Source organism: Clinocottus analis, unplaced genomic scaffold (genome assembly GCF_023055335.1).
Source record: "Clinocottus analis isolate CAN_PGR_092001 unplaced genomic scaffold, fCliAna1.0.p SCAF_3, whole genome shotgun sequence".
Taxonomy (NCBI): Eukaryota; Metazoa; Chordata; class Actinopteri; order Perciformes; family Cottidae; genus Clinocottus; species Clinocottus analis.
This window is the reverse complement of record NW_027176042.1, coordinates 14,242,678-14,268,584: the sequence shown is the minus strand read 5'-3', so window position 1 is coordinate 14,268,584 and position 25,907 is coordinate 14,242,678. Positions and strand designations below refer to the sequence as shown.

The 25,907-nt window shown below is 37.6% G+C and overlaps 1 protein-coding gene across 2 annotated transcripts in view; it reads right to left on the bottom strand.

The window, feature by feature from the left end:
- The window catches only part of LOC137796058 (voltage-dependent calcium channel subunit alpha-2/delta-2-like), a 35,393-nt gene that overhangs the window by 5,645 nt on the left and 3,841 nt on the right, over positions 1–25,907 (bottom strand). Inside the window, exons 2-37 of one of the 2 annotated variants that reach the window (XM_068593700.1) lie at positions 20,046–20,127; positions 16,509–16,625; positions 16,256–16,315; positions 14,362–14,406; positions 14,040–14,175; positions 13,788–13,919; positions 13,617–13,674; positions 13,467–13,517; positions 11,636–11,735; positions 10,698–10,859; positions 10,475–10,585; positions 10,280–10,358; positions 8,160–8,209; positions 7,885–7,974; positions 7,723–7,788; positions 7,045–7,119; positions 6,869–6,943; positions 6,601–6,672; positions 6,338–6,409; positions 5,339–5,400; positions 5,159–5,235; positions 5,012–5,072; positions 4,834–4,931; positions 4,625–4,715; positions 4,415–4,477; positions 4,193–4,296; positions 3,581–3,679; positions 3,319–3,410; positions 3,166–3,213; positions 2,680–2,751; positions 2,024–2,176; positions 1,868–1,920; positions 1,677–1,732; positions 1,217–1,340; positions 1,006–1,115; positions 806–888 (exon numbers count right to left, since the gene is read on the bottom strand). In XM_068593700.1, the coding sequence (XP_068449801.1) occupies positions 806–888; positions 1,006–1,115; positions 1,217–1,340; positions 1,677–1,732; positions 1,868–1,920; positions 2,024–2,176; positions 2,680–2,751; positions 3,166–3,213; positions 3,319–3,410; positions 3,581–3,679; positions 4,193–4,296; positions 4,415–4,477; positions 4,625–4,715; positions 4,834–4,931; positions 5,012–5,072; positions 5,159–5,235; positions 5,339–5,400; positions 6,338–6,409; positions 6,601–6,672; positions 6,869–6,943; positions 7,045–7,119; positions 7,723–7,788; positions 7,885–7,974; positions 8,160–8,209; positions 10,280–10,358; positions 10,475–10,585; positions 10,698–10,859; positions 11,636–11,735; positions 13,467–13,517; positions 13,617–13,674; positions 13,788–13,919; positions 14,040–14,175; positions 14,362–14,406; positions 16,256–16,315; positions 16,509–16,625; positions 20,046–20,127 (3,079 nt within the window). Of the gene's footprint in view, positions 1–805; positions 889–1,005; positions 1,116–1,216; positions 1,341–1,676; positions 1,733–1,867; positions 1,921–2,023; positions 2,177–2,679; positions 2,752–3,165; positions 3,214–3,318; positions 3,411–3,580; positions 3,680–4,192; positions 4,297–4,414; positions 4,478–4,624; positions 4,716–4,833; positions 4,932–5,011; positions 5,073–5,158; positions 5,236–5,338; positions 5,401–6,337; positions 6,410–6,600; positions 6,673–6,868; positions 6,944–7,044; positions 7,120–7,722; positions 7,789–7,884; positions 7,975–8,159; positions 8,210–10,279; positions 10,359–10,474; positions 10,586–10,697; positions 10,860–11,635; positions 11,736–13,466; positions 13,518–13,616; positions 13,675–13,787; positions 13,920–14,039; positions 14,176–14,357; positions 14,407–16,255; positions 16,316–16,508; positions 16,626–20,045; positions 20,128–25,907 lie in introns of those variants that run through there. The other variant, XM_068593701.1, reaches the window with a different exon arrangement.

Here is a 25,907-nt window from a genome sequence, read left to right as displayed (position 1 = left end):
TTGTGTGTAGAGTGTGTGAAATCAAAAGGGTTAATAGCACACTGAAATGTGGAATGAGTAGTAATACAGACGAAGGATGTGCTTTTGTGGAAATATGGGGATAATGTGGCATATTTTCAGGCGTTCATGGTGTTGTTCACATAGAAAGTGACAGAAATACTTGTATCATGAATTCAAGTAGAGAGCAAAAAGAGAGAAGTTCAAACTCAAGCTCCTTTCTCGCCCCCACACAGCTGACCAACACTACTGTTAAGTCATTGTGGACGTAACTTGTTAGGTAGTTTCTTCTGCCAAATTAGCAGTCGCTAAGTAGTCTAGTTGCTTTTATAATTCATAGCTACACAGTATTATGATCATTCATGAAATTCTAGTAGCATTATTTACTGTTCACTACCTTATAGCATGCTTGTAAATGTAGTCTGTTTTAGTGGCACAGTTGTATTTTTGTATTAACTACATTAATGAATAATACTTTGGCAGTGTAGTTAGATAATTAGCTCAGATATCTACTGTATATCTGGAGAGATTAGCTAGCTTCAGACCAAGTTAGCTAGGTCGAGACTAATTCATGATCATGTATTGAACTAAAATTTCATAAAGATGTGTGAGTGTACAGAGAAGTGACATAGAGAGGAGATTTTTTATGTCTGTTAAAAATCGTATTTTTATATATATTTTTCTGTTACAATGTATTCCTATGAAATACAGCTTATGTGTTAAAAAAAAATCTGTGCCAAAAATGGCACATTGCACACTCAGGACTGAGGCACAATTATAATGCTGAATTTATAGTATATGTACTTACTAAGGCACTGTAGTCAAAGCAGGATGTCGGACCTTTGCGATATCGTGCGTTGCTCAGTACTTCGCATGGATTCTCCTCCTGAACTGTTTGTTTTTAGTTAAGGGTGGTTACAGTAACATACCTGCCCAACACGATTGAAAAGATGTCCATCTTCAGCACAAATGGAAGCACCACATAGTGTGTGAGCATGAAAAGGATACACTCTGTCTTGATCTGCGTCAATCTCTCTATCTCACATGAGCTGCAGGGGAGCGTCTCAGCGACCACAAAGAGGAGGTTGGTATTTTCTATCCGCTTTGCGTGGAAAAGGCTGTGGGAGACAGTGATGGATACTGAGCCAAGCTTATACACTACGTACAGTGCAGGTATGAGAGCACAAAGACATTCTGCTGACTCTCCAGAAATACACACCGTGAGCAGTTTCCACAGTCCTGCAGCACGCTGTAGGAGTTGGTGGTGTTTGTAAAGTAGAACTGGCTTTGGATGGTCACACAGCTGCTTTCCCTTGTTTCAAAACCTTCAACCAGGAGATCATCTAGAACACAACAGTTGAACACTTTATGTCATTTTATATCATTTTTAAAGTTTATTTTGTTTTTTTGAATTGAGACTAAAATGTTGTAAACCGGAAAAAAATGGTTTAAATAGATTTTTCCCCAGGTATTATGTACACGCATGTCTAAACGGTGTTGTTGCAAGAACACACTTAATAAAAGCTCAGAACGTGTTTATGGTAACAGAAGTTTGAGACAAAAAATAAGAACTAACTGGGCCTTTTTTAATCCAATTTGTATAATTTTTCACATAAAAACAAAGTAATCGCACATATATTCATGTGCACACAAGAATGTGTGAGGATGCACGAATCCACCTTGGTAGAGCCAGCTGTTGTAGGCGAGTCCATATAGCAGCTGCTGGGTCACAGACCTAAAAAAGTGTTTGCATTGCACTAAATGAAATACAATCTGTAAACATTAATAAATACCATTGAACGTGTCACAGCTACTGCTGTGGTGTCCTCAGCACGTGGTGTCATTTAATTTGCAGTACACAAAATCTCACCATGCCACCGTTGATGTCCACCAGGCCAAGCTGAGGATGTCAGCAATGGAGGGCTACAGAAACAGTGTAGCCACAGTGAGAACAGATAAGAGCTTTCCACCAACTCAAAGCATTATAAATTGTTCCTGAATCTGAAATCTACAGGTGGTGTCTTACCACAAAGATGCCCCTCGGTGCTGCACCAGTATGGCTGCTGCTGACTGGTTCACATGCAGACTGGTAGTGGAATGACTGACGGCGATTGAAGATGGAGTTGTTGTAGAGTGCATGCATCAGGTAAGGGTCAACATCACCGAAGAATAGACCGATCTGTGATAAATAAAGGAAAAGAGAAAGACAGTTACAGAGACACACAATAAAAGAACATAAGAGAAACAGCGCCACATGGTGGCTTAACATAAACTCTGTTCAAGTTTTCGACTTGTTACTTTCTTGACTATCCCACAACTGAATTTAACTGCTATGAAGCAAAGGGAATTCAAATTAATTTTGTCGAAAATAAACCTGTAACCTGAATACACTTATTGTAAGTCACTTTGGATAAAAGCGTCAGCTAAATTAAATGTAATAACAATTTTCAACACAAGAAAACATAGTGAATATGATGTAAAACATGAAATAACCACAACACCATTCACAACAGTTAGGTTGAAAAAAATAAACTCACAAAACATGTTCAGAGTTTCAAACTTTTTAGTTTTGCCTCATTGTTAAAACATAGTAAAAGATACTATCCTCTTTCTTCTAAAAGTAGTACATGTCCCACATCCTACAGTATTAAAGACAAAGCACATTAACACACAAAGACATACCTTTTTCCAATGATCCCTTTGATTAGACATAACCAGGAATCCACCATCATCAACAAGATAACAGAGGAGGTCCTACAAACAACACGGCACAGTGTATATCAAGTGAGAAGTTGTTTAACGTTTTACTTTATGACTGAGCAGCAACAGCACAGACAACCTCAAGATACAAGTTGACACGATCTTTAATTAATGAAATGACCATGAGTCGTTTTATTTGGTTGTTAATTAAGCATGCCATACTCACTGTCAAAACAAGCCAATGTAAATGATATAAAGTGATAATATAGTTACACTTTTTGTACACACAAGTTTTCTATTAATTCAATATCAAAACAGAATAAAACTGGTTTATTAACTGTTCACAAAGTTTCTTTGAAGCAACAGACCAAATAAATAATCACAAGAGTATATATTTAAGAACATCTTTAACCTCTGAATAATGCAATTGTGGCCAGTTGCCTGCTACAATCTATAAATCCTTCTTACGTCAGTGTTCACTTCACAGTCCATCTCACAGCTTCTGGATGGTCCACACTGTCCACACAAAACGTATAATGAGACATTAACGGCACCTTATTTGCAGTAAATCCAGTCTTACTCAGTAATGAGTGATTAGTATTTAGCGGCCCGGCGCTGTACCTTGTGTGAGCCCTGTCGACTGTCTGAGACGTTGCTGGCCAGGATCTTGAACTTGTCCACCCACGCCTCCAAGTCCAGCTTCACCCCGACCACTGAGTCACAGCATCCACAGGATCAGCACAAGAGAGCAAGAAGCCGTGTTTTGGTGAGAAGAGTACAAAACAGAGGTAGTTAAAACATCTGAAGACATGTTTTAGATAAAATAACTCCTGGGAATCGCACTTGACACATTAATTCTTACGCATAACAGCATTTCTCTTACCTGAAGGTTTGAGCAGTTTGCCTCCTAAATTAACCTCCACGGCCGAACTAACCAGAATTCCAATGGTGCCATTTTCTGCACTTACAGGGTCATCCAATGCTGTTCACAAACAAAATGATTTAGTAATATGGTGCATTTGTTTGCAAACAGTTAATTCACAAATTGACCAATTATGGAGCAATATCCTTCATTTATTGCAATGTTATTCACTCTCTTTCAGCTTTCTATTGCTCTCCACCAACTCCAGAGAGAAACATACGACTCTCAAACTGCTAAATTCTCCACTATGTTCACTAGCTAGGATTGACCTTGTCAGTTTTACGATTGGTGCTGAACAGTGTATGGTGGGTTTTTAGAGCTACTTCCTGTGACGATACTCTGACAGTGAACCGAAACAACAAAGCCGTAAAACCCGAACAATGAGCTTTGAGATCCTATAAAGCTCTGCAGTGATAAAGGAATCTGCTTAGATGGATTATAACTATCTGTGGGTTCATCATCATAATGAAATGAAATAAGGGACCCCTTTCACATATACATAGCAGTATTTCATCCAGTGCTATCTTAAACATCTTGATAGCCACATGAAGATGTGTTTGCACAGTTACTCACAGGATCTGGATGGAGCTCTGAACATGTAGCCTTTGTTGTCGAGGCTCCGTCTATAATAATTAGAATTGAAGGGTTCGGGATCTTCATCCCATAACTCAGCAGCTCTGTACAAACACAACACAAAGCATTACAAACGTTGTTTTACAAACATAGAGGTACCAGTACTATTTGTGAGATTACTAAATATGGCTCTGCTCTAGTAAGTGCATTAGTTTTACTCACATATTGGGGAAAACACGTGTTATTCCTCCGTCAGTGGATGCAAAGACAGCCAGGAAGCCGTACCTGTAACAATTACTTTTTAATCAGCCAGCTCTATTTGTTACAACTGTGGTATCATTAAAGCGGATTGCTGTTAATTTGCACAAAGTTTTTTTTATTTACGATGTTGTTGAGGATGTTGTGTAAAACAAAAACAACAAGTTGACTCACGAATTTAGGTCCTTATCCTTCCAAACACGAGAGGCCAGCTGCCCGATAATCCGAGAATCCAAAATCAGGTTGTGGATGAGGTCTTGATCACCTGAAACAAAACAGACATATAGAAGTATACTATCAACGTTATATCATTACATTTATTATTATATTATATTATCTGCAGCAGTGGCAAATATTTCTAATAATGCTGTTAACGCACTCACACTCATCAGATTCTGGAGAAATGTCCAGCATGAGCGAGAGGAAGTTCTGCAAAAACTGAGTGTTGTTGTCAGAAAGATGCAGACGTTTGCAGTATTCCCTGGAGAAAAAGAGGACATAAATACTGAAAACGTTTCCTTCACTAACAGATTGAGAAATATAAAGAGAGATGGTAGTCACCTGGGAGCCAGAAACACGTGTCCTGAGGATTCAAAGGAGCTGGGCAGGAGCGACTGCATATCTGTAACAAAGGCACAGCGTGATGTTAGTTTTGTGTTACATCTTATAAAACAGAGTCTCGACAGCTCTGCCTCTCTGTGTACTCACACTGGAGCTGCAGCATCACATCTCTCAGGTCGGCCTGGATAAAGTATTCGTTGTAGGGGGGTAATACCAGACCAAGACTGCAGGTGGCGGCACCCCAACAGGGAGACACAAGAATGAGTTCAGTCCTCATCAGGCCACAGCTGATTATTACTTGTAATTCCTGACATTGTAACTGCCCACCTGTAATCTGTGCCGTTGATAGGAGTCCAGGTGTAACTCCTGTACACATCGTCAATGTATCTCTACAGTAAGGGAGACATTTGAGGACGCTCCAGTCAACCAAAGTAAGCAGGTTACAGTTTTATCATTTTACTTCAGGTCTTTTTTTATACTGTGTTTCGAGAAGTGTTTGAAGAATTTTAAGGCTGAATCAATACTACGATCACACGTTTCGAGAACACTCTTTCATGTATTTTAACCAGGCTAATCTTACATTGATAAAGTGAAGTGAAGTGTGATTGGATAGAAAATGCTGTTAAACAGATCCCATGAAGCCATACAAGAGGCCTGAAGGAGCAGAGGAACAGATGAAGGCAGCTGTGACATGAGAGAATAAACTAATAGGCAAAAATAATTATAATACACGTAGTGTATTTGTGAAAAACAATAACATTATTAAAAAAATATATAACTTTTAATTATAAAAAATAAATAAAATAAAAAAATAAAACATATACATACTTAAACCAATATTTTGTGTAAACACAAGTTTTAGTGTTGTTAAACTATAATGAGGAGAAATGTATCACTGCTAAATGGCGTTTTTTCGACGAGATGATTCATTTTCAGATTAACTTTTCAAATGTTATATGAAATGTATATAGTCAAAAAAGCTTATAAGGAAAGAATACAAATTTGGAGTTTAACACTAATATTTAAACTACTTATTTAGAAAAAAATACATAGTGAAAGTTGCTGCTCATTACTGTCAAAGTCTGATAAATAAGGCAACAGCAAGTTTAACAGCAGTGGTAGAGTACCTGTGTCACCATGTCCATAATATGAACAATGTATCGTACAAATAAGGAACAGCTTGTCAAAGACATACGTCAAAATGTTCAAACATATTCATCACACCCCGGATTAGTTCTGATCATTGTGTTTGTGAACTCTACATGACGGCTACAGTCAGACTAAAAGGTGAAATGTGTAGAGCTATTCAAAAAGGGATTTACTTGCCTCTTCGATTGACTTGACTAGAGTTTTGACCTGCATTTCACCTGGTCGCCCATCAATCATTTGTCGCCGGATCTAGAAGATGAAAATACAAAGCATTTATTTTGTTGAAAAACATTTAATGTGGGGCCTTCGGTTAACTGACTGGCAAATAATCTGAAGGCAGATAATGTTGTTCACTGGTCCAGTAAGAACTTTAAACAACAAGGAACAAAAAAGGCCTGACACCAGAAACATTTTAGTTCCTCTTGCCACTAAGTGCTCACCTCCTCTTTATTGCTGTCCTCCACCTCTGCATCCAGGAAGTCCAGCGTCACAGGCTCAGGGAGGTTCACCGGCTGAGAGGAGTCAAGTGAGAAAAACACATTTACAATAACATTAAACGTAGAACAGGTTAAGCATCATCATATTTCTTTAAACTATATATAAACAATCCTAAATTGAAAACCCCAAAAACCTATATGGCCCATATTCCTCCTCCATCCTTCAACCCACAGTAGTTTTTTTTCTCAATAATGTTTAATATACACCCACCTTTGGCTGAAGGTTAGGGTGAAGGAGAAGATATCCATTTGGATCAATGGCAAATATGTATCCATTGGCTCCAAGCTGTTCAGATAATATTAAAAGCAAGGATTAGCAGTGCTGCATCAGTCAGTACAAATTATGAAAAAATATGGCTAATAATAGTGCTAATGAGATCTACTTACATTGTATCGTGGTGTTAGTCGCTTTATCTCATCAAGATGCACGTCGACCCCCATGACACCTAATATCAGCTGATTCTGGTCAGATAAAACACATACAGCTATTTTTTACAATTTATTTGACATTTTGGAAAATATGTTTTTTCTCTTTTTTGCTGAAAATTGGATGAGACTATTGATCCCACTCTCTGTCTAGTAAATATGTAGCTGTAGCCAGAAGACACTTAGCTCAGAAGGCACTTTGTCTGGCCAAATAATAGTCCAGGCACATATCCAGACACAAAACAAAACTTGTAGATTTTACAATTCAGTTTTGTATATACTACCCAGAAAAAAAGATATGAAATGGTAATTTGTAAACTTTAGAGGAGCTGGTAGGTGAACTGTGTTACCTAAAACAAAGCCAGGCTAGCTGTCTCTCCATGTTTCCAGTAGTTGTATTAATGTTAAATCACAGTAGCTTAACATAGCTTAATATTACCGTACAGTCATAAGAGTGGCATGAATCTACTCATCTCACTTTTGTCAACAAAAGCAAATAAGTGTATTCAAAGGCAGTCATTTAGAAATCTAAGATCATACAAAGCTACGTTCTGCCTTAAAAATAATGAAAAAAGAAAGTGACCGTAACCAGTTAAAAAAAAAACACTCAACCTTTCATATAATTACAAGTTTTGATACCTGTGAGTTTCCATCCATGGTGAGATTAAATACGGGCATAGTCCCAGTTACTACCATGCCGAGGCCCTACGGAGTCCCAAAACATATCAATTATTCAGCGTGTATGTTTGGTGCATTCACTATATGTAATCACATACAGCCAACACGGTCATGCAGTCTCACCAAAGCATCCTGGTACACATTCGTCCACTGAACCTGCTTGGCATCGCTGCCTGCCAGCACCATGGGGCGCCCCAGCACGTCGAGGTATTCCTGACCAAACAAAAGAGATATGTGACTGACTGCAGCTTCAAAACAACCTACAACATCAGGCCACAGGGAGAATGGGTGTGCACACTAATGGAAGTAGATGTTTCTACAGAGCGTGTGACCACCACAAGGAGATTTTGAAACAGTGAACGGAGATCAGCTGTGACAGAGGCACTAGACGAACCCACCTGGGTGTTAATCCTTATCGCACAGATGGACCGGATCTCAAAATAGTAACCTGGCAAGCAACAGAGAAAAAAGACAACACACAGAGAGAAAGACGGGGAGAGGGGGCAGGAGAGAGAGAGAGAAAGAGAGACAGAGAGAGAGAGAGAGAGAGAGAGAGAGAGAGAGAGAGAGAGAGAGAGAGAGAGAGAGAGAGAGAAGAGCATGTGTGAGCGATGCTATCAGGAAAAAACACAAGAGTAGTGCTCATGAATATTTCAGATTTTACTTGATGTTAATAGACAATCAGTCACTTAACTTTCACAGTTTTTTTTTAATATATTCAGATAATAATCATGTATGACAGAGAAAAGCAGCCCAACAATTTAGTTTTTGATGTTTTGCATTTTTATAAAAAAAATAATTAAGCAATTTCTCATTTATCATAACGGTTACAGATGTTGATTGATTATCATATAGTGTGGTTTCTTTTTTATTATCTTTTTATTTGAGTTCATGTACTTTATTTTAATCTGTATACATTGAATTCCTTACTGCTGCAACAACCACATTTCCCTGCTGGGAATTAATTAAGTTTATATTATCTTCTCAAATTGACTAATAGTTTTAGCTCCACAATGTAATCCAATTTGACCATCAATATGTCAACTAGAATTTAAAAATTTAATTTAAAAAACAGAAATGGTATCATAAAGTGCTAAAATAAATCATAGATTGCATGTCTTATCTGTCACTTACTGGAGGTACTGATCTGTGACAACCTTATGTTACCTAATTATTTAAAAACAAATTTCAACTGGACATAATCAGACGGCTATTTAGTTTTCCTCAGACACAACTTGTTCAGTTTGAATTGTTTTAAAATAATATCAAAAACCGAAATCAGAGAAAACTGCTGGGTGCGCTTAAGTCATCGTCCCTGCACGAGCTAAAAGCATGCTCGCAAACAGGAATTCTCAGAGGGAGAACGAGACGTGACCTCTGCGTGAGCAAAGCAAGCCTTGTGAGAGCGAGCTCTGCTCGGCCTACAGCTGTGACAGGCAGCCCCATTAGTGGGGTCAGTGCACTGTACTGTACATTAGGCACAGTGATTGATATATTTGTTCCTCGGTCTCAGCATTGATTATTAAATATACAGCAGACAACTTTTTTAAAGTATGGACAATTTGGGGCTATTGTAGGAATTTAATTAGACAGTATCTGCTCAGCTGATATTATTTTTATGCTTTATACATGGCAAGACGTCACTGCCATTAGTGACTCTTCTTCCCCGGAGTCTTTATGCTTTCTCGCCTCACAGGTTTCCATGGATCGGGGTTATATCTGGACCCTTGTCCTGCCTCCTGCCATGGCCCTGCTGACACCCACCCTTCTGTATTCTCTCTTCCCTTCTGTATGAAATCAAGCACCATTAATGCACATTACTAACTTTGCTCCTTCTTCAGAGTCTTTGCTTTCTCGCCTCACAGGTTTCCATGGATCGTGGTTTGATCTGGAACCTGGTCCAGCCTGACACCTCCTGCTATTATCATTATTATTTGTTGTATTGCAAATAGTACTGCCAATACTATAAATTATTGTATTAATATTATTATTATACTATATTCACTGTTACTGCTATTTGGAAGTTGTAACTTTTTTTATCATGCCTATACTCTCACTATATGAATAATTTCTGCCATATGCAATGAATGAGTTGTAACTCTGTTATGTTGTTCATTCTGTACTGATGACATCTTTTGTACTTCTGTCCACCCTGACAGAGGATCCTCCTCTGTTCTTCTGAATGTTTCTTTTCTTTTTCTCCAAGTTATATTAAAGGGTTTTTTGAGGGAGGTTTTCCTGAACTGATGTGAGGGTCCCAGGACAGAAAGTGTTGTATGTGTACAGATTATAAAGCCCTCTGAGGTTAATTTGAAATTTGTGGTTTTGGGCTATACAAAATAAACAGCCAAACAGTATTACAAATTGGATCAAGGATGGTCAAATCGAGCGTATGAAAACAAGTTTGCAAGCTCGCAGAGACGTTGAAGTAGTTAAATCGCTAAAAGTAATGATTATACAGGTGAAAGCAGTGAAGGGCTGTAGGAGTATATTTTAAGAACACCAATAAAGTACTCACCTTTATTGGTGCATGCAATCCACTGTAATGGTGTAACATCATAGTTGTGTTGACCCACAGAAAAGGTGAAAACTCGAACCTTCGGAGGAACAAATGGAGAAAGATATAAAAGCTTTTAGAGGATGGTCAAGACGCCACAATGCAAACATGCTGGATGCAAGTGAAAGGTGTCTATTATGGCCAGAAGAAACCAACTGTTTTGTTGGGCCAGTTGTATTGCATGAAGACATCCTGAGCTCTGTCCTCTCCTCCATCAGTAAACAGCATGATTATTTTATTGCAGTTGGCCCGCGGAACATTTGTCTTCTGAAAAATACATTTAAAAGGGTGATGAATGAGATAGAACAGCAGTGAAACTGTGTGGAGATGTTACTATAGACATAATCTCAGGTCCATGTAAATTATTAGTGTGACTCACATTTAACAGCTGGTTGAAGGCAAAATGAAAACCAGACTTGTAGTCAGTGGTGCCTTTAGCCTGCATCTGCAACACTGCATCCTTGAAGATTTTTTTGTTGCGCACGTTAGCCTGGACAAGATGTTTGAAGCAGGGAACGACGGCCTCGGCCTTCTCGTTGAACTGAAACACAATGACAGACACGGTTTGGGATTCAATATGTAAAAACTGAGGTTAATGTAAATTTTATATAGTATGGCCCCGCCTTCGCTTAGTAAATTTTATTAAACAACACACTCTAAGATCTGCTTCAAGAGGTGATTGTGTCATTTCATTTAGGTCAAGCTCTTTTAGCAAATCTGCATTTTGTATTAATTCATCAAACTCATGGAATGCTCTTCCGTCAAACATAGGAACAAAAAAACGTACAAAACATTCAAACATAGGCTTAAGTAATGGCTCGTTTCTAATCAGATGTGCAAGCATTAACGTCTACTGTTTGTCCTGCCTGTTTATTCGGTGTATATGTGCATTTGTCTTGTTTGGTGTTTATGTATTATGTGCCTCTAGTGTTTTATATATACATCTTGAATTAATTAGTTTCGTGTTATTGAAAATTTATTTTCAGGCTGCCATAAAAAAAACTGGCCAGGAACAGCAGGTGAAAATTAGCCTCTCACTAACTCTGGCTCACTTAGTTTTACTGTTGATCAGTGTGCATTTGTCCCTGTAAAATAAACTAATAAATTAAAAATAATAAAAAAATAGACATATAAAATAAAAGAGTATATATATATATATATATATATATATATATATATATATATATATATATATATATATATATATATATATATATATATATATATATATATATATATATATAAAATAAAAATAAGGTAACAGGTGAACAAAGAAATGTGAAATAATAGAATGAGTGATGACAAGCAGATACTAACCCTGGCCACATTGACATAGTCATCATCAGACAAAGTATCAAGCATTTCTGTCACCGACGCTTTGATGAGCTTCAGGGTGAGTCCACTGACACTGCCGCTCCTGAGGAACAACACAAGTTTCATCCCAATCACGTCTGCAAAATTATGCAGCAACCAGTTTCAAAAAAAATTTACGAGAAGGGAAGGTGTGCAGTGTGAAGCCCAGATGTAGTTAATTTGAGTAAAGTGCTGCTAATTTAGACCTAATTTCCAGGATTTGCATTTGGTGCAAATGAGTTGTGCACTTGTGTCCCCACAACAGTGTTGGATATGTGAGGAAATAATAGCTCAACAAAAAGAGCAAGGGTTGGATTGTGAAATCATCTACTTTTCACGGTAAAAAATAAAATATAGAAGATGTTTTGGTAAATGTTTAACTTTAATGAGCTAAATCTTAATGGTTTCTGTTAAATAAGAAGGAAGAGAAGATGTCCAAAATACGTACGGAAGAAATAGAAGTTGAATAAAGAAGACGATAACAATAGTTGGACTGCTGCAGCGTTCCCACTAATAATAGTTCACACTCACTGCTTCTATGAGCCCGACTAAAGTCTTCAGCAGTGCTGACGATTTTACACACGTATCCTCCAGATGTTCAATCACAGACATGATTTCCCCTGCCGCAGTGATGTATCAGCATTGATGAATGTTTTTCTGTGGCTATTTGTTCATAATTCCTTCTCCCGTGTTTTGCAGTCCACAGAGAAACACACTAATGTAGTTTGCTACTGAACTGTTTTTCCCAAACACCATTTGAAATGGGCTTGCATTAAGGTTGTTTTTGCGGTTAAAATTATATGCATAAATAACCTTAACGCAACTCAAATGAAAATACGGACAAACACTATTCGCAAATATATCCTAATACCCTAACATCTGAATGAATAAATAAATGATGTTCAGCTTTGGAGGCCAATAGCTTATTCAGCAGTGTTTCTTCCTTATGGGTGAAAACTAATTCCTTTTCATTGTTCATTGCTAATTGTGTTCTTGTGTACCTGAATACACCGCTGACCATGACCATAAGTATGACGACACTCAGCAAAACGCACTCTGCTGTCTGTGCGACCATAGAAACAAGAAGAAGAACTTGATCTCATCAGGTTTACGCTAAAATCCATAGTTAGACATTTAAGAAACATACGCTTTTGTAGTTTCTGGCAGAGAGGTACATGTGTGAATTAATCTTCCTTTTGTGTCTGTCTGTTTAATGATCTGTCTTTTGTTAACACAATCCACTACCAGCATCACTAACTAGCATGTTATATTACATTACATAAATTCAGTTAGAGACTGTTCCAGAGGACCATCACCTACAAACCATTTACATTTGGTTCTTGTGTCTGAATTATCTCTAACTTGACCTTTAGGTTGTTAGACATGATCAGCAATATGAGCTGCACCCTCAGCTGGTTTTGGTGCAGAGTCAGTGACAGGTGCACTGTTTTTCCACTACAATTCAACTTTAGTCTGGCGTGTTTCTCTAATTTGCTGGCCCATAGGACCAGAAGCACGAAGAAGTCACTTGTGTGAAATAATATCATAGATGGTCTCTTTCACTTGTGAGTGAGACTGAAGTGCAAGCAAGGCTGAGGAAAACTACACAAATGGATTTCATTATTTAATTAAAACTGGAAAAGAAAGTAGCAGTTCTGTAAGTTTGTTTTTTCATTCACAGGTACATAAGTAGTAGAAGCAACATGCATGTACTGTTTGTCAGTGGACCTATGCTACATTCACATGTTAGCCAATTACTAAACTCAAAAAGATTTATGAACAGTGTTTTACTCACACATCAACAAGAATGACCATATCCTTCGGGGATGAGGCTCCCTGGATGTACCTGTGACAAAAAAAGAAAGGACGCAGTATGTCAACTGTGTAAATCTACTGCACCTGTGATAGGCGGAAATGGAAATATGTTTTAGGCAGCATACTGTACCAAGGTCTCCTCCTGACGTCATATAAATCAATTTTATCGGGAGCTTTCCAAGGTGTAGCTGAAAGAAAAGAAAAAAATACCTTGTCATTGATACTGTTTATGCACATCGGTTTTGTCCATTTAAAATGTTCCCTCAGCATTTGCATTCAACATCAGGTTGTTAAAAGTTACCTGGGTAGTAGCGAGTGACACCAGTCGCACTCCCGAACGCTTGCCACAGCAGCGATGGATCCTCCTGACTGTTCTCCATGAAGACTTTCTCCAGCGCCTGCGTCCAGTTCAACTCATTTAGAATGACTGGAGCTGATTAGAAAAAAGTTTAAATGAAGCACACTCCTTAAAATATGTAAAATAAATCAAATTAAATCACTAGCATTTGACATCTTTCCGAGTAATAAATAATACAAGCAGAACTTCACTTGCCTCCTTTATAAATATCTGTGGGGATCTGAACAGCTGTGTAGGAATAGTTGACATTATTTTTGAAGTTTGGATCATAAACAAACTCCAGCTTGATGTGTGAAGGATTTTCCACCTCTCCTTCTCCATCCATGGAGTACTATTAGAACATGAGGAAGCATGCATGTCACATTAACCATCATCTTTTCATCAGCACTATTACAATGACTAAATCACTTGCTTTTGAATAAAATGTTAAGACACAACACATCAATTACTTTTCTGTCGAATGCCCTCAACAAATATAAACAAAGCAAAGCAATCTGTTTATACATCTCTTACTCACGTAGTCCAGCTCTGCCTTGGAGTCATAATAAGCCATGTCCAGCTCCTAGAAGAAAACAGATGCAGACATGAGGTGGCTGCAAAGTTGACAACTGTGAAACAGCATGAGGAGTCCTGGTCATTCGAATTGGTACACACAGGTCAGGTCGACCTCGAGACACATCGTGGCTACTTCAATAGGATTGCAACCAAAGTGTTGCTGTTTTGATAAATAAATAAATGTTCAAATATGGACATAATGCATGTTGTCTTTCAGGATAACCTGAGCCGTTTACAAAAACAAACGAAAAAATAATTATAATTGTGAATAGTTTGAGTGAAAATGTAGGATGAATTAAAGGAATGTAGAATATTTGAAAAAAAATAGTTACAAAATTCATATAATCAAAACGATAAAGGTGTCACATTTGGTATATCATTAGAGAATAGTTATACTAGTCATAGAAACATTTTTTTTTAGACTGACAGAGACTATGGGCTTAGACCAGGCTCATAACCTATCAGTAACATGCAGTAGGCTACAATTTAATTTTAATGAATTAAGCTATCACTCCATCTGTAACACGGCAACACTTCCAACAAATGTGCATCAAAAGTGACCACATCCCAAAGTAATGTCTCAAATTTTCTTATTTAAAAATGGTTAGTTTACAATGGCATGAAACAGAGAAAAGTCTCAAATTCTTATATTTGTGAAGCTGTAACCGCCAAATGTTTGCTCTTGTTTTCTGATCAGTACTCTCACATTTGAATCAGTAGACAGGCTGCAGGGCTTGCATCGCCATCTGTTAGTCTTACTTTCTGAAGAGACCGAACATACTTCAGAATAAGCGTGACATCTACTCGACTGCTTATCTTTTATAAGATTACCAAATCTTATCTCCAAAAAGCGCCTTAGCCTATATCACATTTCACATAATATGTATGACATGTCTTTCTGACAACTATTTGTCTTCTTCTGGTGAGTAATACGGCTGAAAACATCTGGACATTACCAGCCAGTGTTTTTTATCAGTTAGTCCAGAGAAGGTCGACCTCTATTTCCATCCTTCGACCACTATTTCCATCCTCTAGAAAATGTCTACATTGATTTCATGAAAAATATTTAGTCGCGGGAATCTTGGCAATCTTACAATGCTTGAATAAAAATGATTTCAGATTCAATAAAAAGGAAGGTATTGTAATGTGACTCTTACTCCTGGGAGCAGACGTTACCTTTGGACAAATACAAGTTAGCGCTAAGTTAAATTAACCAGAATTCATATTTCGCGGGTAAACACAAGAGTGGTAATCTCCTTCTTCTTCAGCCAGAAAAACCTTTAGAAACACATGCTTAGAATACATGTTTTGGAAAGTGACAACATTTAAAAGTCTACACCATTTTCAATGATTGGGCTCAAACATGTAAAAACATGGTTTGTGAGAGGCCATGTGAGAGGATGAGGTTAACCCCACCTCATTTTGTTAGGCAAATTAAGTCGGCCGAGTGGTAACGTGGAATGCCAACGTGTGGAGGACTCAACAGAACTGCACACTGAGTGCACTCGGTCATCTGTTTCACCCAGCTGAGCGCTGGGGGATCGGAAATGTTCTGTCTCTCCCAGGTTGTCCCATTTAGACTCACAGTGCTTGAAGACATCCGACCCATCTGGTTTGAATTTACATCAGTGGTTAAATTTGACTGCGCAATGTTTCCACTATATTAGAAAATAAAAGTTTGGGGAGTTTGCGTACATGATAAAAGTAAAGGGCTGTCAATCATACTGGTCAGATAGTGTTGCCTTTTTATCAAAGGCTCTCAGTTATACTGACGATAGTCCATGTAATATTAACTGTGGTCAGAATTTACAAATGCATTATTTTAACTTTAAATATCACGTTATTTAAGACTTTACCTTGATTCCATCCTGCCATAGATGCTCTCGCTGGAGCCGCTCTGCTTCACTGGCTAACCTCTACATGTTGGAAACACAGAGGTGCAAGTACCATCACATGACTGAACAATGTATTTCAGAGAGTGATCACTTCATTTGCAGAAAAAAACATGTAGAGTTAATAACACAAGAAGAAATAAGTCGCAGATTAAAAAAATCTATTTTCAGTTGTATCAATGAAGGATTTCATACTTGTCAGAAATAATATACTTACATCGAGCGCTTTGCGCTTCTTAGCCAGGAGTTTCTCTATATCTGAGGCCACCTTCTCCACAATCTTCCGAGGCTGATTCTTCACCAGACTAAACCGTCGTCTTTCTTCATTGTATATCTGTACATTTTTCATGGAAAAAGTAAAAAATGTAAGAGCAATAACGACTGAATAGTTCTTCGATTAAATCTTTTTCTGCTGACCTACTTCCCATGCTGTTGACAATTTGTAACCTTTGACATATTGCCTAAAATTACTTTACATAATCCTGTATTATCATTAAGGCAGTTGATTGTTATGGGCTGTATCTGTGTGATCTTTTTTGAAAATGATGATTTACAAATCTGTTTGAAGATTGAAGCTCAAAATCTCAGAACAGTCCTGAAAATAACACTAAAAATCCAAAAAGTCATGAATTTGCAAAAGCGAATCCTTCTTATATTTGAATACTGAGGACACATGGGAACAGTCACTTGTTGTGTTTGTGCGTTCATCCAAATCTAAATCTGGATCCTTTCATGTGATCTATTCACACACAATGTCTGTTGTCTTTGAACCAAGTTTTCACAGAAGAATCACATTACTGGAATTCCATACCAAAATGACAGACTATTTAGTTAGTCAGCTTTGTTTTTTCAGCCAATAATGTCTTCCAGTGAAGTTAGTGAGATTGAGGTTTATTTAATGTTCTCAATTCACCTCAAAGATGACAAATAAACGGGCAGCGTACAATCCATAGAAACCACAAGATGTCAAAAATCTATGTTAATGAAGTGTAAAAAAACGGACTTTGACTTTTTCATTACGTTCAGGCTTGAGTCTCAAGCTTACAGATTAACCCAGATTCTGCTCTTAATGCCCTTTCCCTGAGGACTTGAAGTTAAATTAGACCACGCATCACAGTTATCTTCTGAAATGTGGCCTTTCAACATGCTCACAAAGTATTCCTTATGATTTCTTAGAACTTTATGGGTCATCAGAAGACATCGGGGAATGACACCAAGCAGCAAATGTCTGAGTGACTTTTTTGTTTCAAACTAATTTCTACGACTTCCTAGAAAAAGTTTGGTGCTTTTTGGCATGAAATACTGCCTGTTTGCTCAGAGCACATCTATTCTTAAACAGGAGCACAACGAGTAACTTTCATAGCTTTAGTTGGCAGTTGCCCACATCCAGACCTCTCCAAAAACAAACAACACCTTTTATTATAAGCTTGGTTTTGCCAGCAATATATAACTGGACAAACATTTTCTTCAGCTGCATATTATTGCATGTAAGAACCATGATGATTGGGTGTTCAAGAGGTTTATCATGAACAGGTATGCAGCAGACAAAACACCAACATTTTCTTGCTACAAGCTTGCTGTCTGGTGTATTTAAGGCCATAAGACTCTCTACCTTAAGAGCTAATACATCAGAGAGAAGATGTAGACAATGACCTGGATGAATATATTTAGCAAGCCTGCCTGCTGCATAACACTGTCTCTATAAATGGACTTCACCAAATGCACTTCAAGACATCAGTCAAGTTGTGTACTGACCAGATGCTTTATTGGCTTAAGCAGCACAGATGGGAACACAGTAATGAACAGGGTGTTTCTCTGAACTGCTGTCTGAGAGTACAACGTGTTAGCATTGCCATTGTGAGCGTATTAGCGGGCTGTTGTTAACATTCTTTAAATACTTCTGTACCTAAGAAGAAGGCCAGTAAGGCTGTAGCCTTTTTATTTTGACAAATAGTAAACGGGGTGTTGAAGTGTTTTTTATTTAGTAGCACAGTTTTTCCTAAACCTCGAGATAATCAGCTCTTGTTAAGGAAATGCAAAAATGGGAGGGATTTCATTGAAAAACATCACTATCAAAAACTGTCTAAGTGGTAAAAAAAAACTGATGTAGAGCTGGACTGTACCACGGTGGCCAGCAAAAGTATCTGCAAATGTAAAATTGCAGCTTTGCATCGGTTGTGAAATAGAACATTGTGTTTCATTAAAGTTACACGCTTTTCCTCGAGAAGACAAGATGCACTCAGCTTTCTGGGCAGAGAGAAACAATTTCTTTAACAGATTCAGAGTGTTTCAGGAACATAGAGATTAATGAGGGCTGAATGAACAAGTGAGTATCACATCAAGGCATTACTGCAGGCTGCCGGCTGACCATCTGCTCTGCTGTGACACAAACAGAGAGGACACGTGCCGCTGGCCTCCGCTGAGGGAACGCCCCCACACATCTTCACAGAGCAGGGCTCTCTTGCCCCCTACTGATGATCGTTGGTCTGTTTTTTTGGCATTTGCTTTCTTAGGGACAGCCACTTTTTCACAGCCCCGTTACATGAAGGAAGCAAAATAATCTTGATAACTTAATGGACATACGTAGATGTTGATATCCTCATGAATTTGAGTATGCAATATATTCCCAACATTACTTTGTTTACTTGCACACAAGAAACCAGATCACTGCGACAAATAAGGGGAAAATAGGCCATTTTACATTTAGACGCAGGCAATAGTCTAAACCCCAGTTTGTATGCACTTGTTCAGATCGTCCACATTTTTTTTTTTTTTTTGCAATTTAGCTTGAACAATTAATGAATTCCAAAAAAAGGATTAATTTTCAGATGATCGCCTAATCTAATAATCACGTTATTGTTTCAGCTCTAAATTATTTTCTACACAAGAATGCCAAAACCATTCATGTATACAAACACAAATAATCAGCTCCCTTCCTCTTTGAAAGATGATATTTAGAGACCTAAAAGGCCCGTTCACAAAGATCACAAAAACAAAGAAGAATTCTCACTTTTATGAGTTATGAGATATCCTAAAAAAAGTAGTTTTGTCTGCCACGTGACTTCTAAAATCCATGCCGAACACTTTAGAATTGTAAACACTGAGTCTCATTTACAGGGTATCTAAGTTTAGAAATCAGGTCACTGCAGAGAGCCAAATATCAGATTACCTTAATGGAAGCAATACAAAATCTAGTGTAAAATGGATCTGATTGAGAGCTTGATGAATGATAACGCTGCATAAACACAAAGCAAACACTTCACAAATTGTTCCATCAGTAACAAATAACACATACATGACAGGATCATCTTATGAAAGATCTGAATTAGTATTCATGAATGTAGGTGTTACTAAGCTCATGACTTCATGTAATATAATACTAGATACTCTAAATCTGATCACTGTAGGCGTTCAGGCATCTTTTTCGCTTCGTAGGAATTGTGCAACGTGTCAAGATTAATAATTATTGCAAACAATACACAAAGTGCCAGCAAAATTTGGCAAAACAGAGCATACATTAAGAATTCTGATGAATAAAAAATCTATTAGAAAGAGTTTGTCTGTGAAGGGAAAACTAAATCTGTGTTATTGGTTACTCATATCTCCGAAAAGAGTTGCAGAAAACCACTGAAGGTAAATTGTTTTCTTGCTTTAGCTATTTAACTTATTGGATTTACAGCTAGTTTGCATGCTGAGCTCTTCTTGTTGAGTTACTGCAGCAATGTGTACTATACAAAGAGAGCGACACACTCACCCCTTTCAACTGCTGAGCGCCAGTGATGTGCTGAAAGACTCGGTCAATCTCCTGTTCGATACGCTTGGCCCAGTGCATTATCCTGTGGATAAACATCAGAGGCTGTCACACAACACAAACAATGAAAAAGATATGTGTGTTTGTGTGTGTGTGTGTTTGTTTTGTGTTGCGGTACCGGTGCATGGATTAACACAAGTTACAACAACTTGCTTCAGTAAACAAAAACTAACAAACATTAATATCTCTACTTCTTTTGGCTTTTATTAAAAGTTATATAAATATTGTTTCAAGATGTACTAAAAATAAATGAAATATATGCCTCTGTACTGCAGTCAACACTAATAATAAAGCACCAGTGATCAGGCCGATTTCCTATGAAGAGACGTGAACAGGAAAACTTGAAGGATGAAAAAAAAGAAACTGATCATGTCTGAGAATTTCACACATTGGAAAGAAAATCTCACATTTGTTCATCTCTTTGATACAATATCAGTTTCCACTAATTCAGCGCTGAATTTCTAAATTCCTTGAGTGACAATAGGAATAAAGAAACTTTGACAACAGGCTGTGGTTGAAAGTAAGCCTTGAAATGTAAGTAATGCTTCCCAATCAGCTTTGTTGACTCATCGTCATAATTCTGTGAAAGGATGTTTCCGGAGAAAAGAAAAATATACAATTTGCCACATCATTATTATATACTAAGTATGTAAACAGTTCTTAAAACCTGCTCCGACAGCCAAGCTCAATTGATGAGACTGGAATTTCTTGCAGCTCCCAAAATAGAGCAACTAATGAGGCAGGATAAATAAAACATCCACTGTGTTGTGAGCGTGAAGAGTAACAACAGCAGAGGCATTTCAAGGAAGGAGAGATATATGTGTGGCTCTACAACGGAGTAGTTTAACAGTCTCTGTCAACAAATTATGGTTGAAAATGCTGAATATCAAGACAGTTACAGCTATACTCGTGAAGAGCAGTCATGAAAATGGCTCATGGATGTTGAAGCCGTGAAGAACTAGATTTGTGAAGCTGTTCTTGAGACAATAAACTGTAATAAAATGTTGGTTTTTTTAAATGTTCTGTTTTTGTTAAAACAATAATAATAATAGTAGTTTCAACTTGTAAAGCGCTTTTCATAGTACACAAAGACGCTTTACACAATAGACAATAACAGACGCAACAGAACACAAACGTGAAGACAAGCGCAAACAAAAACAAACAACAAAATATTTAAGGTAATAAAGAAATAATGAGAAGTAAACAGAAGAGGCTGCGTGGGGCAGAGCAGAGGGCCGGTGCAGAGGTTTATCAGGTGAACACAAAGTTTATGAGTCCAATCTAGTTTTCCGACCACCCAAAAGGTCTGTCACACTTCTTGTCATGTTCACCCATTCACATACTGATGGGAGGGGCTGCCACGCTGGGTGCCACCTGACTATCAGGAATAACATTCATACAACATATAGGGAACGGGAGCAATTTAGAGGGTTAAGTGACTTGCCCAAGGACACATCGACATGGACTAGGAACCGGGGATCAAACCGCCGATACCCTGATTGAAGGACCCTGCTTTACCACTGTGCTACGGTCGTCACAATCGCCCACAAACTGCGAGACTGCAATCCCTGTAATTTATGAGCACTGACATATATTTTTAAATGAAGATGGCAAACACTTAGCAATCTGTTTTTTATTCACACAACAAGCAGTTACAGAGCAACATTTGTATTCAATTGGAGCTGTGTTCCTGACCACCGGGTGAATGTCAGTCCAATACTCAAGCTCTTTTAGTTCTGTTTGCTAATGAAACAAAGAGCTTTAAATTAATCTTTTATCAATGGCTTAAATATGCATTTGTGTGTGTGAATTGTGTGCTCAGTAGGAACACAAATTCAAAGTATTTTTTGGGGTTGCTGACAGAGATGTCTTTGCATAATTTGGTTTTTTACCAAATTTGTAGTATGACAATAAAACACATTATCAAATTTTGTAGTTTTTATTAGATATTCATCCCATACTGACAGGGGTCAGTCTCACCCATTTGCTCCCACAATTGATCCTCTTGATTTTGTTTGTCTCAACAATTCTGCAGTGTTTTGTAACATGAGCTGTATTTGTTAAAGATAGTCTCCACACTTGTGAAACAGTCCAGTTGTGTTGCAAATACATCAAAGTCAGCAGCAGAAACACCAGTGATATCGACAACAACCACTGCGCCCGATGATGGAGGACTGCCAGCACCAACACAGATTTATTTTTGTGAACCACTGCTAAAAAGAGGAAGCTGTACTGAATGAAAGGTTTGGGTACCTGGCTATTTAACAGGAGCATCAGCACTCAGCAGTATCAGCACTACTATGTTAAACGTCAACTCCAACGCAGCACTATAAGCACATGTGGTTCCAGCAGCCAATTCCCTCCCAGCCCACGCAAACCAATGCAGGGCCTCTACTATGAAACATATAAAAAGAGGAAGTCAAAGAAGCAGCTTGATGACCATTTGAATAGGATGTACTATATTTTTGCTTTTTGATACTTTTGCATTTAAACCTGCATGTGCAGAAAACTAAACTGGAATTGTTTAATATGCATGAACTTAGTATCTCCTTCAGAAGCACAATCTATTTCCTCCATGACCAATTACAGTATTTTTTTATACAATGAATTAACAGAGAGGAACATAAAGTGAAAAGGTAGCGTAAAACAAACACTAAATTCTTGCAAAGTCAGGGAAATAGATATTTTCAGAGGAATATTTTCTCTTGTTTTGATGAGACTGCAGATGATTCTACCAAGAAAAAGTCCAATTTATAGAGATTATTAATCTTAAGAAAACTGTTGAGATACATGCTGCTACTGAGTAACAAGGGTTCAGAAAATACTTGACTCTGGCGACCAGTGCTGAAGGTCTTTGATCAATGGTTAAACACAAGCTGAGGTCAGATGGCAGTTGGACAAAGCAAACAACATGAGGCTGTTTATTAATGTGCTCTTTCATGTTTTTCTGCGCTTAATTATTTACGAGTAAAAATATATAGAAAAATGAAAATTATATTTTTGTTTCCTGTCTTTTTTTCAGTGTTTTTTTTCCCCAGACTTTAGAAACTCAATATATAACTCATTATACAACTGTTTTCACAGTAGGGCTGCTAATGAAAAGTGGAAGTGGAAGGTGGAAGTACAGCAGCTGTTCTCTGCCATCTTTAGGGCAGCAGTCACTCATGCAAGAGGAAATCAAGTTTTCTTATAATGTTAACCACTTCACAAAAAGTGGGATTTCAGTGTTTAGACCTGACGTATTGAGCCAAACCTTTTTCAACTACTACTTTAACTGATTCAAACATCTGTGTGGAAATATTGTTTGATAAATAGGACAGTTACTAATGAATGTAACTCTAAACAGCGGACATCTGATAAGCAATATCAAACCACCTTCACTAAACTGATCATTTCACGATCTTTCACTTTGATGAACATATTAAATGTTTCTGTTTGTCTTCCAAAATGTATTCTCACTGATAAACTGCATAATCTCCTCCCAAACTGCAATTTCAAAGCAGCACAGACACAATCCTGCAGAACCCATCAAAACATCCTGCAGGATAAGAACAACTGTCTTACGTCGTTAGCACCATCGTGAAGCGTATGCCCTTTGCCTCAAGGAACATAATTACATAAGATGCAAAATATGCCTTAAAAGAGTAAAATGAACTAAACTAGACCCCCTGTAAGCCCAGACATTGGCACTTTGTCTTTAGGAGACCCTGAGGGTCAGTGAAAGAACGCACATCTTCCTCTGTTCACCTGCCTCACTGCATTGGTTCAATGATTCACTGGCTGGACACTCACTGATGTTAAGCCTGGCAAATGGATTATAAAAGACTTTACAAGAGATGTATTTGCGCTTCCTACCTAAATTAGTTTAAACCAGAAGATAAATGTCAATCCCCAGAAAATTGCCTTGGATGTAAGTACCTGAGAGACGACTCATTATCAATGACTCACCTCCAAGCAGAGCTATAAGACAACATCGCAGATCAAAGTCTTCTCTGTTTTTCAAGACACAAATTTCAACTCAGCCGTCTAGATCCACAGAAAGACACTCTTTACAGTGAAAACCTATTTGAATGTAATTTGTTTCCTCGCTTTTTGATTATATTATGAGCTGAACACGAGTGAAAGACTTTTCGGCCTGATGATGAATAGACCACCCTGAGAAGTATCAGTGCTTGACTTTCTGATCGAAAAGAACCAAGTGAAGAAGTGATGTAGAAGAGATGTAAACTATTGTTTTTTCTTTAACTCCAGCAACATGAAGAGTATGACTCTAAAAAGAAAGTTGAAGATATGATAGAAAGCCTGACGAAGTGTCTTTGACAAGCACAGCTCTATTTAAAAGTGAAAGCATTTTCAACCTAAAACGAGAAGTGCTTTGAAAAAAGAGCAGCAGCAGTCAGAGTCCTTTTAAAAATACATTACAGAGACAATATATACATTATACATTGTGAGTCAGTAACTTGTAATTTTCACACAATTCTTATAAAGTATCATAACATAAAAACATAGCTGATAAAAAGAAATTTTAAAATGAAAGTTGGTTTTGCATATGCTATTTTGGGATTATTCGATAGATTTCAATAAATTCTTATTCTGTTACTCTTTAATCCCATTATGTTTTCAGATGTACGTTTTGTGGATGCCATAGTGATTCTCACAATTAAGAAACCCCATGAATGAAAAGTACAAAAATGGTGCCAAAAATTGCCCTTTTACTGACTCACATAGCTGGGTCCACTATCAAGGACAATGTGCCAATCTGGTATCAGGTGCCATTATATCACACACACACACACACACACACACACACACACACACACACACACACACACACACACACACACACACACATATATATATATATATATATATATATATATATATATATATATATATATATATATATATATATATATATAAGCATTATTTGTTACATTTTGTTTTACAAACTTAGTAAAGCAATGTTTAAGTCTCAGTCTCTTCCACACATTGAGGCATACAGCTTATAAATTAGACTCTGGTATTGGCCAATCAATACCCAAAGCCCAGATATTGGTATTACCAATGAAAAAGTTGGATTGGTGCATCCTGAGGGGATATATTTGCTGGATTTGACAAAAAGTGAATTGTATCAGAATCAGAGACTGATTTAAATTGTGAGAAGTATGTGAACACAATCGCATCATAAACCCACGTTATCCATACATAGTGCTCATGTTATGAAAATGTAGCAAAAGTTAATTTTATTTTAGTTGACACCTAAAATTGTAGAATTCCTTTGTGTGAATAAATCAGGTTTGTTACATGACTGTAGCCCACAGAACAACAGAGCAGCTTTAACCGGGTGAGTCAGTGCAGCTGAAGCACAGTCCCAAGTTTTTTTAGTGTGTGCTCCATTTCCTCTCCTCCTGAGCCCTGTGGGACATCAGAAAACTCTGTATCGCAATGCTGCGATGAAGCGGCTGAACAGCGCTGCACACTTGTGCCTCTACTCTGTTACCTGCTATACTCACACACCCTTGGGATTAGATAGAGAGAAGCACTATGTGATGTGACCTATATTCACTCAGAGAGAGCGAGAGGTTGAGAGGGTGGAGCAGCAATGCAATAGGTGGAGTATAAGAAGCAGAGGAGACATTTACAGCTTTCTATCTATCTATCTATCTATCTATCTATCTATCTATCTATCTATCTATCTATCTATCTATCTATCTATCTATCTATCTATCTATCTATCTATCTATCTATCTAAATAATAACTGGAGTAACTCATTTTTCATGTTATGTCCCCAGAGGATGAATCTT